Source organism: Mustela erminea, chromosome 14 (genome assembly GCF_009829155.1).
Source record: "Mustela erminea isolate mMusErm1 chromosome 14, mMusErm1.Pri, whole genome shotgun sequence".
In the NCBI taxonomy this organism is placed as follows: domain Eukaryota; kingdom Metazoa; phylum Chordata; class Mammalia; order Carnivora; family Mustelidae; genus Mustela; species Mustela erminea.
The window spans coordinates 12,207,496-12,226,963 of NC_045627.1; the positions used below are offsets into that span (position 1 = coordinate 12,207,496).

A 19,468-nucleotide genomic window follows, 5' to 3' on the forward strand; every position below is an offset into this window, starting at 1 on the left:
CAAAACAGAGAGGCCTAAAATCTGGTAAGACAATGTGAGCATAAACAATAGATTTCGGAGAATATCTGATGCATCTGGACAGGACTTCCATGTCCCAAGACTAAAAAAGTCCACAAGTTGCGGCACAGCAGCAGAGAGAATGGGGAAAGGAGGAGCAAGGAGAGCTTAGATCTGACTGGGGTCTGAGAAGGGACCAACCTGCTTCTGGAATGTAGGGTCTGACAGAAATCCTGAAAACTTTCAGGAATATATGAGCTTATTCCCAAGAGAAATGCTCTGGAAGAAAAACAGCAATGTGGAGAATGTAGGTATCTTGGTCCTAAGATAGCCACACTAAATTTCCTGTGCCTCAGTGTGGAAGGAAGTGGCATAAGGACAACGAGGTGCCCTGAGGGGGTCCCTGAAGTAGCAGAGAGGCTCAGTAGAAGAGGTCTTGTGATTAGGTATAAAGGATGACACAGATGTGACCCAGGAGAATGGCAGACCTGGGAGGATGGCAGATGTGAAAGAGGTTGCTTGGACAGACAAAGATAGAGAAAAACCCCTTGCCCCTGATGCCCAGGACACAAGGAGCACCAGAGGAAAGTTCTCCCCTGAACTGACTCTGATTACTGACATGGACAGTCATAATAAAATTTAACTGATTTTTCAATATCAAGACAGTTCTATTCCTTACACAGATCAGGCTGTAGACTGAGATAAGCAACTAATAATCCATCTTATCTGAAAATTTAGCTTGGGCCTAGAAGAAAGTATTTTTACCATATTACATTTTTCTCATGTACCAGATAGAACATTGCACTGAGAAGGGAGCACCAAAGTGTGAGTCCAAGGATGTGTTAGTTTGGCTGTGTGTGAGAGGGGTTTGGGGGAGTGGGAGAGTGTTTAAGTGTGTGTGTGTGTATGTGAGGGGGAGTGTGTATATGCATGTGTCTGTGTGTGTGAGAGGGAGTGTGTAGTACTTTTGTGTGTGAGAGGGAGTATGTGTATAAGTGTGTGTATGTGAGAGGGAATATGTGTCTCTGTGAGGGAGTGTGTGTGTACATGTGAGGGGAAGTGTGTAAATGTATGTGTCAGTGTGTGTAAGGGGGAGTGTGTATATGTGTGTGTCTGGGTGTGTGAGAGGGAGTGTGTATGTGTGAGAGAGAATATGTATCTCTATGTGAGGGTATGTGTGTGTCTGCATGTAAGGGGGAGTGTGTAAATGTGTGTGTGAGGGGGAGAGTGTATGTGTGAAGGCAAGTGTGTATATGTATGTGTCTGTCAGGGGGAGTGTGTAAATGCATCTGTGTTTGTGAGGGGGAGTGTGTATATGTGTGTGTGCATGTGAGGGGGAGTGTCTATGTGTGAGAGGGAGTGTGTATATGTGTGTGTCTGTGTGTATGAGGGGGAGTGTGTTGGGGCTACATCTTGAGCAAGTACTTCTGGAGCAACTTATTCAGGAGGGAGGAGTTCCAAGCCTCACATAAAATTACCACTCTGTAACAAATCTTTTCTCTTTGGTCTTCAAAACTAATTAGATGTTAGTATTAGTATTAAATATAAAACTTGCTCCAATAACTATTATAATTTAGCAATTTGAACCAAAACACAGTGTTTAAAATCTAGGTGTATGACAAGACTTTGTCAGCATATTTAGAAATTATTGATGAATTACTTTTCCTGGGGCAGCCTGGTCCTGAAGGTCATGCCAGGTTTAGAGAGACTCAAGACCATTCTCAAAGGAACACATAAATAGAGCCCAATCACCATCCACCCAAAGACAAAATATGGTATTAAGGCTGAGCAGTTACTGTTCCCTGAATGGGATGGGAAGGCCCAGATTCCCTCAGGACCCCCTGGGTCACTTTGATAATCTCTGTAATACTGCTGTGGCCTGTGTAACCTGCCTGGAGAGTGATCACTATGACATTTTACTCTCCTCATTAGCTAAGGACCCTCTCCTTTCTTCCCTTACAGATTTACAGAAAACATAGAAAGTGGCCTAAAGCTAGTTTGAGTTTCATCTGTAACTTCTGAGTGTGCATTTCTATGTAAAGGTCCAGTTCATTCTGATGGAGAAGAATCTGCTCAGATATAGAAAATTAGGCTTAACCAAACTCACACACAGCATGTGAGTTGAGATGAATCCATGTAATTTGCAATGGCTTAGTTTCCTCATCTGGAAGATGAATAAATGATGATTAGTCAATCCCTTAGGTCCATCTCGGCTCCAGTATTCTATAATCAAGGTTAAGCAGAACCCTTGATTGGGAACGGGGGGTGGGAAGTTAAGGCGGGGGGGGCAGGGGCATATACACCTTCCCAGCCCATCTGCTTCCCTAAATATTTTATTCCATCAACATGGCATTCTCCCAGCTTATTCAAATCCCATAGCTGTACTACACTGGAGGGAAATACTCTCTTCCCAAGGCATCAGAAAGCTCCTCTAAATTGGACTTGCTCTCGTTCCCACCTTTTGTGAACTTAAGAAAAAGCCAGATTCTTTTAAAATCTAAATATCATGTTGAGTTCCCAGACGCATCTTGTGTGTCATACACATCTGAAATAGAATGCCATGTGTGGCATTCAGCCATTTTAGCATTTGGTTCCAAACCTCTGAGAAAAAAAATGAATCAAAGAATCCTCCATGCAGCCCTGTACCTCAGCCTGTCCAGACATGGGGTTGTGTCTCTGGAGAAGGAGATATTTCAGTTTCTCTTCCTAATCCTCGTCAGCCTGTGTTCAGTGTTCTTTAGGAAAGAATGGAGTGCTCTCCACACAGGTTTCAATGACAACCGAAGCCCATCATGCTCTCCACTCGAGGCCTACAGTGTGCAAAGCACGATCCCCAGGAAGATGTTTCTGGTTCACCCCCTGACATGCCCCACTCACACATAGCTGTCAAGCTGGGCAGGCACTGAGTACCAGTACTCCCCCTCATCTTCCTTCCCTTAGAAAGCTCCTTCTTCCAAATCAGAATCTACATAAAGAAACATCCACTTTTAGTGCTGGGCAAGGTTATATGGAAAAAATTGTATTATTTACCAGAAAACAGCACCCTTGAAGTGGATAATTTGATGTTACTTTAATAGGGGGACTATTTACAAAGAAGGAATCAAGGGTTTGGGGAAAGCATCAAGGTATGAGCCAGTACTATGGAGCTGAGAACAGCGGGAGCCATCACCACCCCCAGGCCTGAAGAGGCAAAAGGGACAAAAAGAGATTGTTGGAATGAGTGAGCTGGGGGCACCTGGGTGGCTCAGTGGATTAAAGCCTCTGCCTTCAGCTTGGGTCGTGATCCCGGGGTCCTGGGATCGAACCCCATATTGGGCTCTCTGCTCAGCAGGGAGCCTGCTTCCTCCTCTCTCTCTCTCTATCTCTCTCTGCCTGCCTCTCTGCCTACTTGTGATCTCTATCTGTCAAATAAATAAATAAATAAATAAATAAAATCTTTAAAAAAAAAAAAAAAAAGAATGAGTGACCTCAGAAGACTGTGATTTTTGGAATAGGTGCTAAGACCTGGCAGGAGGAAATCAAAGAAGGAAGTGGCTCCCTCTCCTCTCAGCCAGTACATCATCTGCTGGGGTCCCCATAACCTAAATGGAACCTGAACTCAGATGGCAATGGGTCAGCCTAAATGGGTAGAGAGCAGTGTGGGAGGTAGATACGGAGAGTCAAATGGAGAGTAACAGAGGTTACATTAGGTTACAAATGGTGGAAAAAGCAGAGGAAACATGGCTCTTCTATGATGGCTCTGATTCTGAAGTTTTTAGCATCCCAATTATGTCAGCTCTGTTGCCTTTTAAACCAGGAAGCAGTGTGTATTCCTTGTCTGTTGCTGCATAACAAATGACCACAAATTCTGCAGTGTAAAGCAACACACATGTACTATATCATAGTCTCCATGGGTCAGCAGTCCAGGGACAGTCCTGCTGGGTTCTCTGCAAGGCAGTAATCAGGCAGTCATCTCGTGCCTCACCTGGGAAACAGTCCACCTACTTCTCACTTGGATCATGGAGGATTTTGTTTCTTTGAAGCTACAGAACCAAGGGCTGTGGCTTATTGCAGGCTGTACTGGAGATGGCCCTCAGATTCTAGGGTCCATCCACAATTCCTTATCATCCAAAACCCCCAACATGGCTAGTTCCTTCATCAAAGCAGGCAAGAAAGAGAGAGGCCCTAAAGTGAGTCTGTGAGCAAGACAATTTTTTCTATTGTATACTGCAGCAACAGACGTGACATCCCTTCACCTTTGCTATATTCTATTGTTTGAAAAAAATTATCAGCCCCACCCACATTCAAGGGGAAGAAATTATACAACGGTGTGAATATCAGGAAGTGGGGATCACTGGGAGGCAATGAATGTCTGTCCACTGCCCAGTACAAAATCAATCAATTTGACCATGATATCATTCTTTTTGCACATGTGGTAAATATAGTGCACCTCATTTTATAGGTTTCCTTGCCCATCTCTAGTAATACAGACAGCCCACCACAGCCCCAAAGACATAATGATGTTTATGTCTGTCACCTGACCCAAGCATAGCCAAATCACAGAATGGCCAATAAACCTACCATCTGCGTAGCCAGTCTTTAAAATGTGATTTTTGCCTTTCATGTTACCCTCACAGGAATAGGGAATTGGGAACTAAAGAGATTAAGGCAGTTGGAAATCAAAGGTAAAAGGATGCCAAAGAGCAAGCTGGGACCCTAGTGAGCCAAATACATTCCGAAGGGGAAGGTATACAGAAGCTGAAAAGATGTGGACTACAGTTGAGTTAATATTCAACTTGGAGAAGAAAATGAAAGAGACACCCAGAGGGTGAGAGATGGGCCAGGAGGGAAAAGCTGGTTCCTAGGGTTGCCCAAGGGCCTTCATTCTCCAGGCTCTAGCTGCACATGTCTTTACCAGAAGCACTAATTCTCTCCAGTTAACTGAAGTGATTCTGTTCTTCACAAAAACAATTTCCAACACCTCTTCTCTCCTGGGGCTTGATTTTCTTTCTTCTCTCATTTAACAAAACAATCTTATCTCCCTGTTCAATTTGATGATAATCTCAGGTCTTAACAACAGCAGAGTTGCTATGTTTTTGCCTTGTACAGTTAGCTGACAAGATTGAGTCCCATATTACAGTTGTTTTTAGGCCACAGCAGAAAACTATGCAATGTGAACTTCAAGAGATGAACAGCTAAGGAACAGGCAATTAGATGGTATCTCATTTCTTAAAAAGCTCTGCCAAAGATCTTACATCCCTGAATGTTGATTTTGTCCTGTTCTTGAATATCCTGCAGTTCCTTGAAGTCAGATTTAATAGTAGGAATTCAATGCAGTGACAACAATAGATTGAAAAAATACATAAATTCATTGACTTCTTTTCTACACCTTTGTCATCTACATAAGCATTTTATCATGAAATCATATCCAGGAGATTATGAAAGTTAATCCTGTTTATTTATGTCATATAGTATCAGACGTTTTTACCAAGATGGTACAACCAATATACCTTTGATATTAAAGGATAAGATATTGCAAAAGCCATTTAATATTGCTTTAGACACGACTCAAAATGACCTTGTATGTCATAGGCCCTTGAGTTCTGTTCTGTTAGTAAGCTCCTTTTCTATCTAATTTTCAACACAGACAAATTTTTATTGCAATTAATTCTTGGGTTTTGTTTACCAATATTGTACACCAGAGACTGTTTGTCACCTATATTTCTCCTGAACTTAGCTTCTGTTTTTCAAGTTAATATTTTTCATGGGAAGAATAGTTATAAAGAGATAGTGTAGCAACTTTAAGAAACTCCATTCAAAATATAAATACGATAAACATGAGGAAAGGTTTCTTGTGTGACACTAAATTAAAATTACAAAAGTTCACGGGCACTGGGTTGCTCAGTTGGATTAGCATCCAACTCTTGATTTTAGTTCAGATTGTGATCTCAGAGTCCTGAGATCTACCCCCTAGTCTAGTCCAGGCTCCGCCCACAGCAGGGAGTGTGCTTGAAGACTCTCTCCCTCTGCCCTTCCCCCACTTGCTCTCTCTTTCTCCTAAATAAATCTTAAAAAATAAATAAATAAATGAAATGACAAAAGCTCAAATTATATTTTTTAAATTTTTTAATTTAACTTATTTTCAGTGTAACAGATTTCATTGTTTATGCACCACACCCAATGCTCCATGCAATAAGTGCCCTCCATAATAGCCATCTTAACTATTTTAAAAAACTGGATACAAGTATAACAAAATATTAACAAACTTGTTTCTAGTAATAAAATTATAGATGTTCTTTCTTCTTCCAATTATGCATTTATAAATAAGATGCCCCACACTTGCTATTTTTGACAGTTGTACATGTATTGAAATGTCATTAGCCTTACACAAGCCTGAAAGAAAATCATAATTTTAATTCCTTCTGATTTTCCTCAAAAACATGGACCTAGTCTGGTTAGAATCCACTCTTTTATAATCCATTTTTTAAAAAAATTTATATTTTATTACTACAGAGTTTGATTTAGCCATTCACATTAAATCATATATAATGTTCATAAGATTCCAAGTTAAAGAACATCTTATAAATAATGTTACAAAATATATCGATGCCTGAATTCAGTACATCTACTATATCATAACAGTCAAGGTAAGTGGCAATCCTAAGAGAATTCTGCCTTCATTAGGCTTTTTTTTTTTTTTTCTGCCTGGGCTTTGCTACATGCTACATCAATAATTTCAATAAAACCAAAAGCTCAATATGACTGAATATCAGTCATACTGTATCACCAGTAAGTTATTGAAAACAAAGAGCCAGCCTTAAATTCATGAAATTAAATTCATTCTTCTTTATCCTTAGCCGTTCAGAGCTTTACCCATTGCTATTAGGCACGGTAAGTGTGATCATATTAAATCATTCTAATCTTTCATAAAGAAAGAACAATTAAGATTCTCAATATGATTTCTTATGAGCACATTCAAGTAGTAGAAAGAGAAACAAATGTGTTTGTTTTCCACATCCTGGCTAGTTTTGTGATGAATTGCTACCTTCTTCATATGTAATATCTAAAATGATAAAGACTTTTATTGGTGAATAAAAAACATAAACTAAATGGGATCAAATAAAGATGATTTCTGTACAATTAATAATCAATAAATATCTGCAAAAAATTAATAAATGTTTAAGAAGAATATTTTCTGCAAGTAAACTGTAACACTATGGCTACTTCAGATTTTATGTTGGAAGGAGTTCAAATGATTTTAAGATCTAAATAGGTTCTATTTCCCACCAATTATTTTTGTCTCTCCTTTTCCAGTGTGTCCTATTACTTGTTCCTCCTCCATATTTGTTCTTATAATGATGGTGTATGTGTTTACAAACAATATTTATTTATTTAATTATGTTGTCTGGCTCTTCGTTAGAATAAGGATTCATTAAGCCATGAATATTGTATGTCTTTCTCATCCTTATAGTCCAGCACCTACGGCAGATCATAACTGCTCAATAATTATCTGTTCTGTCTTTCCCCCCCTTATCAATATACACATAACTAAGACTCCAAGATGTATGAATCCACGTAGGTTATAAAATTATATAAACTCTCAGTTTCTTCACTGAGATCTATTTCTTAAAACCTACTTCATTCACATAGACAATGTACCTTCAACTTTTCTCTTTACTCCCTTTTTGCCTGGCAATAAGTCCTTTAAAACCTGTATGGAGCAAGATATAAGGTAGATTATTGTATAACTAGATACACAGGAGGCAAATGATCTTATTCAAAGCTTATGTCCATAAAGAGCTGAATAATCATTTAGTTTCAGCTTGGAGAAGATTGAATGGATTTCAAATCTGTCTGTACATCAAAACAAACTGAAGGAAGTTTATTTAAGATTAGTAGAGATAAAGTAGGAACAATAAGTTCTATATTGTAAGTAACATGTCATGTGTTATATGCTCTGTTAAATAGAAATAAAGCAAATTTTAACAAGTAGAAAGAAGCAGGAAAAGTTATTGCTTATTGTATAGACAAGAGAAGGGAGTTAAACATTGTATGAAAGACTTATAAATCATATTAGAAGATGAAATGAAAAGATATGGGACCAGGGGCATTAAAAACCGTATAAGTACAAAGATAATCACTAAAACAAAAATACAAACTTTCCTGAATACCCAAAGAATTCTTAAAATAAAATACCACAGAAAATAAATCACACAAAAAAACATACCAAATATACCATAATATCTCTAACATAAAATATAAGACAGAACTGAGACAACATGATTCAGTCATATCAATAAATATCAATGGGCAGAACTTAACCCATTAAAAGAAAAATATTTTCCTTTCGGTTCTCAAAGTAAGATCCAATTACATGTGATGTAAGAGGAACAGGTCCCAAACAAAGATATGCTGAAAAGCTAATACTAAAAGACAGTGCTAAAAAAGTAACAGGGGTTTGCAGAGGGTCACAAATGTCAGTATGAACGAGCTCCCATTAACCGGTCTGGGACAATATGAGCAGCAAAATAAGTAATGGTGACAACACAGTATTACAAACTGAAGAAAACAAGAAGAAAGAAAGAAAGAAAGAAAGAGAGAGAGAGAGACAGAGGGGGAGGAAAGAAGGGAAGAAGGGAGAAAGGAAGAGAAAAATATCTTCCTTATAACAGAATGCTAACTAATGTAGAGAGAATGGTAAAATTATAAACTCATTATCAAGCAACCAATAAATAATTATTTTAGAGAAGAAGCACCAATCTTTGCTAAAAGTAGTGAAAAAATTCTATGATAAATAGGACATTTAGACATATCTCTTCACAATGTGTTTATTAATCACCAAAGAGAAAAAGTTATTAGTGTGTGGTACAGAAACCCAGCAGACTTAACCCTTACCAAGTAAAGTTAGCATTAACTGTGATGAGACAAAAACCACCATGTTCCTTCTGATAGCATCCATATACTGGAAGGACACCATGGCACTTGTATGGTACTCCTGAGTTTTGTTTAATACATAACATGAATCAGATCATGAGGAAACATCACACACACCCAAAGTGAAGGATGCTCCACAAAATAAGTGGCCTGTTCTTCTCTCTTTCTTTTTTTTTTTTTTTTTAAGATTTTATTTATTTATTTTTCAGACAGAGATCACATAGGCAGAGAGGCAGGCAGAGATAGAGGAGGAAACAGGCTCCCTGCTGAGCAGAGAGCCTGATGCAGGGCTTGATCCCAGGACCCTAAGATCATGACCTGAGCCGAAGGCAGAGGTCCAACCACTGAGCAACCCAGATGCCCCTGGTCTGTACTTTTCAAAAATGTTCAGACCATGGAGGTAAGAAAACAATGAGGAAGTCACAGAAGAAAGAACAATACGATGGAGTCAACAAGCGAACATGGAGCCAGAATGAGAATGTCCTTCTTAGGAAACAATGTGAAATATTTAGTGGTAAAGGGGCATTACATCTTGTATGGATCGAGGGGGAAAATGTCTAAACATATGTGTAGAAAGAATTCTCAAAATAATAAAGCAAAAGTGATGAGTTTCTAATATGAGAAACTCATATTAGATGAGGAATTGGGGTGAAGGATATATGGGAATTCTTTGCACTATTTTTAAATTTCTTCTGTAAGTCTAAAATTATTTCAAAATAAAAAAAAAAGCCAAAGGGGTCCTCTAAGCAAAGAGAGAGCCTACAAGTGGTAGATCAGAAAGGAACAGAGACCATATACAGTAACAGTCAACTTACAGGCAATACAATGGCACTAAATTCATATCTCTCAATAGTTACCCTGAATGTTAATGGGCTAAATGCCCCTGTCAAAAGACACAGGGTATCAGAATGGATAAAAAAACAAAACCCATCTATATGTTGCCTCCAAGAAACTCATTTTAAGCCCAAAGACACCTCCAGATTTAAAGTGAGGGGGTGGAAAAGAATTTACCATGCTAATGGACATCAGAAGAAAGCAGGAGTGGCAATCCTTATATCAGATCAATTAGATTTTAAGCCAAAGACTATAATAAGAGATGAGGAAGGACACTATATCATACTCAAAGGGTCTGTCCAACAAGAAGATTTAACAATTTTAAATATCTATGCCCCCAACGTGGGAGCAGCCAACTCTATAAACCAATTAATAACAAAATCAAAGAAACACATCAACAATAATACAATAATAGTAGGGGACTTTAACACTCCCCTCACTGAAATGGACAGATCATCCAAGCAAAAGATCAGCAAGGAAATAAAGGCCTTAAACGACACACTGGACCAGATGGACATCACAGATATATTCAGAATATTTCATCCCAAAGCAACAGAATAAACATTCTTCTCTAGTGCACATGGAACATTCTCCAGAATAGATCACATCCTCGGTCCTAAATCAGGACTCAACCGGTATCAAAAGATTGGGATCATTCCCTGCATATTTTCAGACCACAATGCTCTAAAGCTAGAACTCAACCACAAAAGGAAGTTTGGAAAGAACCCAAATACATGGAGACTAAACAGCATCCTTCTAAAGAATGAATGGGTCAACCGGGAAATTAAAGAAGAATTGAAAAAAATCATGGAAACAAATGATAATGAAAATACAACGGTTCAAAATCTGTGGGACACAACAAAGGCAGTCCTGAGAGGAAAATATATAGCGGTACAAGCCTTTCTCAAGAAACAAGAAAGGTCTCAGGTACACAACCTAACCCTGCACCTAAAGGAGCTGGAGAAAGAACAAGAAAGAAACCCTAAGCCCAGCAGGAGAAGAGAAATCATAAAGATCAGAGCAGAAATCAATGAAATAGAAACCAAAAAAACAATAGAACAAATCAACGAAACTAGGAGCTGGTTCTTTGAAAGAATTAATAAAATTGATAAACCCCTGGCCCGACTTATCAAAAAGAAAAGAGAAAGGACCCAAATAAATAAAATCATGAATGAAAGAGGAGAGATCACAACTAACACCGAAGAAATACAAACTATTATAAGAACATACTATGAGCAACTCTACGCCAATAAATTTGACAATCTGGAAGAAATGGATGCATTCCTAGAAACATATAAACTACCACAACTGAACCAGGAAGAAATAGAAAGCCTGAACAGACCCATAACCAGTAAGGAGATTGAAACAGTCATTAAAAATCTCCAAACAAACAAAAGCCCAGGGCCAGATGGCTTCCCGGGGGAATTCTACCAAACGTTTAAAGAAGAACTAATTCCTATTCTCCTGAAACTGTTCCAAAAAATAGAAATGGAAAGAAAACTTCCAAACTCATTTTATGAGGCCAGCATCACCTTGATCCTAAAACCAGACAAGGATCCCACCAAAAAAGAGAGCTATAGACCGATATCCTTGATGAACACAGATGCGAAAATACTCAACAAAATACTAGCCAATAGGATTCAACAGTACATTAAAAAGATTATTCACCACGACCAAGTGGGATTTATTCCAGGGCTGCAAGGTTGGTTCAACATCCGCAAATCAGTCAATGTGATACAACACATCAATAAAAGAAAGAACAAGAACCATATGATACTCTCAATAGATGCTGAAAAAGCATTTGACAAAGTACAGCATCCCTTCCTGATCAAAACTCTTCAAAGTGTAGGGATAGAGGGCACATACCTCAATATCATCAAAGCCATCTATGAAAAACCCACCGCAAATATCATTCTCAATGGAGAAAAACTGAAAGCTTTTCCGCTAAGGTCAGGAACACGGCGGGGGTGTCCATTATCACCACTGCTATTCAACATAGTACTAGAGGTCCTAGCCTCAGCAATCAGACAACAAAAGGAAATTAAAGGCATCCAAATCGGCAAAGAAGAAGTCAAATTATCACTCTTCGCAGATGATATGATACTATATGTGGAAAACCCAAAAGACTCCACTCCAAAACTGCTAGAACTTATACAGGAATTCAGTAAAGTGTCAGGATATAAAATCAATGCACAGAAATCAGTTGCATTTCTCTACACCAACAGCAAGACAGAAGAAAGAGAAATTAAGGAGTCAATCCCATTTACAATTGCACCCAAAACCATAAGATACCTAGGAATAAACCTAACCAAAGAGACACAGAATCTATACTCAGAAAACTATAAAGTACTCATGAAAGAAATTGAGGAAGACACAAAGAAATGGAAAAATGTTCCATGCTTCTGGATTGGAAGAATAAATATTGTGAAAATGTCTATGCTACCTAAAGCAATCTACACATTTAATGCAATTCCTATCAAAGTACCATCCATCTTTTTCAAAGAAATGGAACAAATAATGCTAAAATTTATATGGAACCAGAAAAGACCTCGAATAGCCAAAGGGATATTGAAAAAGAAAGCCAACGTTGGTGGCATCACAATTCCGGACTTCAAGCTCTATTACAAAGCTGTCGTCATCAAGACAGCATGGTACTGGCACAAAAACAGACACATAGATCAATGGAACAGAATAGAGAGCCCAGAAATAGACCCTCAACTCTATGGTCAACTAATCTTCGACAAAGCAGGAAAGAATGTCCAATGGCAAAAAGACAGCCTCTTCAATAAATGGTGCTGGGAAAATTGGACAGCCACATGCAGAAAAATGAAATTGGACCATTTCCTTACACCACACACAAAAATAGACTCAAAATGGATGAAGGACCTCAATGTGCGAAAGGAATCCATCAAAATCCTTGAGGAGAACACAGGCAGCAACCTCTTTGACCTCAACCGCAGCAACATCTTCCTAGGAACAGCGCAAAAGGCAAGGGAAGCAAGGGCAAAAATGAACTATTGGGATTTCATCAAGATCAAAAGCTTTTGCACAGCAAAGGAAACAGTTAACAAAATCAAAAGACAACTGACAGAATGGGAGAAGATATTTGCAAATGACATATCAGATAAAGGACTAGTGTCCAGAATCTATAAAGAACTTAGCAAACTCAACACCCAAAGAACAAATAATCCAATCAAGAAATGGGCAGAGGACATGAACAGACATTTCTGCAAAGAAGACATCCAGATGGCCAACAGACACATGAAAAAGTGCTCCATATCACTCGGCATCAGGGAAATACAAATCAAAACCACAATGAGATATCACCTCACACCAGTCAGAATGGCTAAAATAAACAAGTCAGGAAATGACAGATGCTGGTGAGGATGCGGAGAAAGGGGAACCCTCCTACACTGTTGGTGGGAATGCAAGCTGGTGCAGCCACTCTGGAAAACAGCATGGAGGTTCCTCAAAATGTTGAAAATAGAACTGCCCTATGACCCAGCAATTGCACTATTGGGTATTTACCCTAAGGATACAAACGTAGTGATCCAAAGGGGCACATGCACCCGAATGTTTATAGCAGCAATGTCCACAATAGCCAAACTATGGAAAGAACCTAGATGTCCATCAACAGATGAATGGATCAAGAAGATGTGGTATATATACACAATGGAATACTATGCAGCCATCAAAAGAAATGAAATCTTGCCATTTGCGACAACATGGATGGAACTAGAGCGTATCATGCTTAGCGAAATAAGTCAAGCAGAGAAAGACAACTATCATATGATCTCCCTGATGTGAGGAAGTGGTGATGCAACATGGGGGCTTAAGTGGGTAGGAGAAGAATAAATGAAACAAGATGGGATTGGGAGGGAGACAAACCATAAGTGACTTTTAATCTCACAAAACAAACTGAGGGTTGCTGGGGGGAGGGGGTTTGGGAGAAGGGGGTGGGATTATGGACACTGGGGAGGGTATGTGCTTTGGTGAGTGCTGTGAAGTGTGTAAACCTGGTGATTCACAGACCTGTACCCCTGGGGATAGAGTATTATGCCTCCATCAGAAAGGATGAATACCCAACTTCTGTAGCAACATGGACAGGACTGGAAGAGATTATGCTGAGTGACATAAGTCAAGCAGAGAGAGTCAATTATCATATGGTTTCACTTATTTGTGGAGCATAACAAATAGCATGGAGGACATGGGGACTTAGAGTGGAGAAGGGAGTTGGGGGAAATTGGAAGGGGAGGTGAACCATGAGAGACTATGGACTCTGAAAAACAATCTGAGGGTTTTGAAGGGACGGGGGGTGGGAGGTTGGGGTACCAGGTGGTAGGTATTATAGAGGGCACGGATTGCATGGAGCACGGGGTGTGGTGCAAAAATAATGAATACTGTTATGCTGGAAATAAAAAAAAAAAAAATTAAAAAAAAAAAAGCCAAAGAGTTACCTTTATAAAAAAAACTAAAAATTAAAGACAACTCAAAACAAATCAATGTAATCATATATCTAATGGTTAATAATAGAGAGGTTTTTTTAATACCGTATACATAGTTAGAGGGATGTTGTGTAGGATTGAAAAGAACGATCCAGAAATTTCAAATTTCACTGGTGTTTTACTAGAGTAAATCTTGTAGAGTTATTGTTAGTAATAATATCTTGTTATTTTGATACTATTCTTTTACATTATGAAAACAAGGAAAATAAGTAATTTGGCTAATGTCAAAAACAAGATTTTCAGCTTAGGCGAAAAGGCACAACTGAGAAATCAAAGAATTAAAATGCTAATACTAATGAATACTAATACTCAAATGAAACAAAATTATCTGTGGAGAGAACCAAGATGCCCTTCAATGGACAAATGGATAAGGAAGATGTGGTCCATATACACTATGGAGTATTATGCCTCCATTAGAAAGGACAAATACTCAACTTTTGTAGCAACATGGACGGGACTGGAAGAGATTATGCTGAGTGAAATAAGTCAAGCAGAGAGAATCAATTATCATATGGTTTCACTTATTTGTGGAGCATAACAAACAGCATGGAGTTACATGGGGAGATAGAGAGGAGAAGGGAGTTGGGGGAAATTGGAAGGGGAGGTGAACCACAAGAGACTATGGACTCTGAAAACCAATCTGAGGGTTTTGAAGGGGCGGGGGCTGGGAGGTCGGGGTACCAGGTGGTGGGTATTATAGAGGGCATGGATTGCATGGAGCACTGGGTGTGGTGCAAAAATAATGAATACTGTTATGCTGAAAATAAAAAATAAATTTAAAAAAATTATCAGGGTGAGCTTATGATTTCCAAACTATCTCTTTTCTGACTACATTCCATGAAATGGTACCCAAGCAATGCCACCCCAGCAGCAATGAGCTTCCTTCATGCAGATTTTTCTAGTAACATTCACACTGACAAGATGAACTTTTTTGGATAAAGTGCTGATTTTGTGCCTAAGACAGGGAAGACCAGAGATGGACTTAGGACATCTGGGTGGGTCTGGAGGCAAAGAAACTTCTAATGTTGTGTCAGTGGGACATCGTGTCCAGCCCAAAGACGTGCCCAGGGGCTACTATAATGACATGAACATGAGAAGGAAGAGGAGGATAACACATTTCATCTATGTCCACTCACAAAGGCCAGAAAAATCTATTCTTTCTCTATTCAAAAGCCTATTTATTAAATCAACCCCTCAACCTGAAAATTGGCAATTGAAGGGAAAGAAGAAGGCAGTTATTCAGTAAGAACTGAATTTCAGGATAACCAAAGGCCCCTGTTAACCAGCAAAACCTCTTTAAAAGAATTCCAGTTAAATGTCTAAGAAATGATATCATTTTTCATGTCTATGCCTTTGTATTATTTCAATAATACAAAATCTTCATTGATTTATTAAATAGAGCTTTACTGAAGTATAACTGACAAAAACTCTATATATTTAAGGTGGAAAAAAAAGAAATGGTATCTTTTTTTTTCAAATTCTAAGAAAATTACTGATTAAGGCAAAAATTGATGTTAAAACCTGTAGGTGAATGGTTGATGGGCAATAAGCCCACAGCTTGATTCTGAAAGGAGAGGCAGGAAAAGAGGAAAAGAGAAACTAATAGAATTCAGCTATAATTTGAAAAGGGGATCCTGATGATAAGCCAGTAAAGATAATTCTATTAACATGGCTTAAATGAGGAACTGCTAGCTTTTAGATCTTCATAATTAGGGCTGCATTTCCTTTTGTAAGTTAAATTAACATGAAGTTCTCAACTGTGATTAGAATCCAATTAAAATCCTCCACAGACAATCTTAGGGGGTCACAATTTACACTCTCATTATGAAAGCCCAAAAGTCAAACTTTGTCTTTAATCTTCTTCACCTTGAGCAACTGGTAGAAACTCAATGCTGGGAAGTCTAGAAAGACCTACAATTTTCTGGACAACATAAGTTGATGATGTTTATTGTGATTCATGTATAGCAAAGCACTGTAACTAATTACCAACTGCAGTTGGCCCTTGAACAATGTGGGGGTTAAGGGCACCAACCCACAAATTTGAATTCCCCCCAAATTTAACTATGAATATCTTACTGTTGACTAAACATCTTCCTGATGAATTACCAATTGATTAACACTTTTTTTGGTATGTTTTATGTATTATATACTGTATTCTTGCAACAAAATAAGCTATAGAAAGGGAAATATTATTAAGAAAACCATTAGGGAGAGAAAATAGTTTTATAATACTGTTCTGTATTTACTGAAAAGAATCCAAGTATAAGGGGACCTGTAAAGTTCAAACCCATGTTGTTCAAGGGTCAACTGTTCTGTTTTGTCATTGAACAGCGATTGCATACCAATGACTTTCCAAAAATAAATCAATCCACTTCTGTGATGCAAAAGCTGTGAGATAAAAAATTAGTTATCCACACAACTCTTATAGAGGACCCTAAGTGTAGGACCCCCCCCTTGGATGGTGAGATGCTGAGGCAGGGATAAAGGAATTTAGAAAATCAGTTCTCGCCCAGGAATGCCTGTCCCTCAATCTTATGTTCTTATAGTAAATCCTATTTATAAGAGCCAGAAAACGAGTATCATTCCCCTACAGGTTCTTGAACTAATGATATCGGAAAAAGAAAAAAAAATTAAATAATTTTCAAACTACTACCTCCATTACAAAAATGTTGCATTAGTTGGATTTCCAGAGAATTAACCATATTTAATGTTAGGAAATGCTTTAGAACAGCTGTAAAATCTCTATGTACAGAATTTTGTCACTGATGTCATAACGCACATATTATAAATTTAATATTTACATTTCACTCTTATTGCCTAACTACAATTAATCCCATGCTGTCACATTATTATTAGTGACATTATCTCATCATGTTGGAGCTTTCAGAAAATTTTCCCAATGGTAATATCAGTGAATAGCTTAGCATGAAGATTTTGATACCAATATTCTTTAGTTAAGCTAATTTGCATTACTTGATTAGATTTATCCTCAGGATAAAGACAGAGTTATTTTATGTAGTGCTATTTCAATGAATTGTATATTTTCCACAAAAACTGATTAGTAACTTTATTATTGAAAAGAAAAAGTCTCAATTTCTAGCAGATTTTACACAGATTCACCCTGTAACCCTGAGAAATCTACAGGTTTGAGTGACATCACTCCAATAATATTCTAGATCCAACAACCAGAGGCGTTTCTCTGAAGAGAACACCATACACTGTTTGCTCATGATTTGTGAGCAGGTAGAAAGAGCAAACAATGAACCATAAGCATGCAGAAAGCCTACTTCCTGGGTAGTCTGCCTTCCCTGAAGAAGTCAGGTCGGAGCTGTATATCCCTGGACACAGAGTGTGTCTGTATACTGTGGGCTCTAGATGTCTGAAGGAGGAGAACTTTATTTGGCGTTCATGTACCAACTTTATTTAGCTGCTCTTATTTTCCCAAGACACATCATTGAATTTAGTAAGATAATGGAGTTCTCCAGTTATGTGTTTACAGAGCAACATGGTGGCCGTGTTTCCTCACACTTCTCAGCCTCCCTGGTCTCCACCCCGTCTTGACCCAGAGCCTTTCACCATTCCCTGGGCAGCTTTCTCTTTTATTCTATTCCCCATCCTGTGTGTTCTTGGCAGCAGTTTCTTTGCTTTCTCTCTTCCAACAAGCTTCCATCTGCCTCAGCCTTCCAGAAATTTATAATCTACCACTCATCCACTTCACTACATGGGTCATTCCATTCTTAAATCATTTTATTGTTTGCTTAAGAAGGAAGGAGAGTCACAGCTGTTCTTAACCTGACTTTTTTCTTTTTTTGGTATTTTTTTAAAATTTTATTTTATTTTTTCAGTGTTCCAAGATTCATTGTTTATGCACCACACCCAGTGCTCCATACACTACGTGCCCTCCTTAACACTCACCACCAGGCTCACCTAACCCCCCACTCTTTTCCCCTCCAAAACCCTCAGTTTGTTTCTTGGACTTTTTAAGAGTATGTGTAGGTTTACAACAAAACAGAGAGGAAGGTACAGAAAATTCTCATATACACCCTATCTCAACACATGCATAGTCTCTCCCATTACCAACAGTGTTCTCAGAATGGTATTTTTTTTTTTAAATAAAGGATGAACCTACACTGACATATGATAGTCAACCAAAGTTCATAGTTTACCTTAGAATTCACTCTTGGTATCGTAATTCTATGGTTTGGGACAGAAGTATATTGACATAAATTCATCATTATGATGTCATATAGAATATATTTACTACCCTAAAATTCCTCTGTGTTCTGCTGTTCATCTCCCCCCACCATATATAAAAATACACACCTGCAACCACTGAGCTCCCCCACCTTTTTAAAAAGACTTTATCTATTTATTTGAGAGACAGAAAGATCATGGCAGTGGAGGGGCAAGGAGGTATAGGGAAAGGGAGAAGCAAACTCTGCAGTAAGTAGGGAGCCTAACACCAGGCTCTATCCAAAGATTCCAAAATCACCACCTGAGCCTAAGTCAGACACAACCAACTGAGCCACTAAGGCACCCCCATCCATCTTTTTATTGACTCCGTGGTTTTGCCTTTTCCCAGAAAGTCCTACAGTTGGAGTTATTCACTGTGAAGTCTTTTCAGATGGGTTTCTTTCGTTTGGTAATATGCATTTAAGTTTCCTCCATATCTCTTCATAGCTAGACAGCACACTTCTTTTAGCACTGAATAATATTCCATTGTGTGCATTTCCCACAGTTCATTCACCCATTCCTCTACTAAAGGACATATTCATTGCTTCTAAGATTTAATAATTATAATTAAAGCTACTACAAGTGTCCATATGCAGGCTTTCTGTGGATGTAAGTTTTCATCTACTTTGTATAAATACCCAGGAGCACAACTGCTAGATCATATGGTAAGAGTTTTTCTTTAAAGAAATTGTCACCGTATTTCAAAATGGCTGTAACATTTCACATTGCCTCCAGCAATTAAGGAGAGTTCCTGTTGTTCCACATTCTCACCAGGGTGTGATGTTGTCAGTGTTCTAGATTTTGGCCATTCTGATGGTATCTTATTGCCTTAATTTACATTTCGCTGATCACATAGGATGTCCATATACTTTCCATATACTTATTTGCCATCTCCATGTCCTTTTTGGTAAGGTGTCTGTTGAGCTCCTCGGCCCATTTTTCAGCTGATCTATGTGTTTTCTTATAGTTGAGCTTTAAGAATTCTT

The 19,468-nt window shown here is 38.3% G+C and overlaps 1 protein-coding gene across 1 annotated transcript in view; it reads right to left on the reverse strand.

Annotated features, from left to right (window-relative positions):
* Positions 1-18,484, reverse strand: part of LOC116573599 — a 273,878-nt gene extending 255,394 nt beyond the window's left edge. The window contains exons 1-2 of the mRNA XM_032313763.1: positions 18,416-18,484; positions 7,636-7,687 (exon numbers count right to left, since the gene is read on the reverse strand). Coding sequence (XP_032169654.1) covers positions 7,636-7,687; positions 18,416-18,484 — 121 coding nt within the window. The remainder of the gene's footprint in view (positions 1-7,635; positions 7,688-18,415) is intronic.
* Between the last annotated feature and the right edge of the window lie 984 nt (positions 18,485-19,468).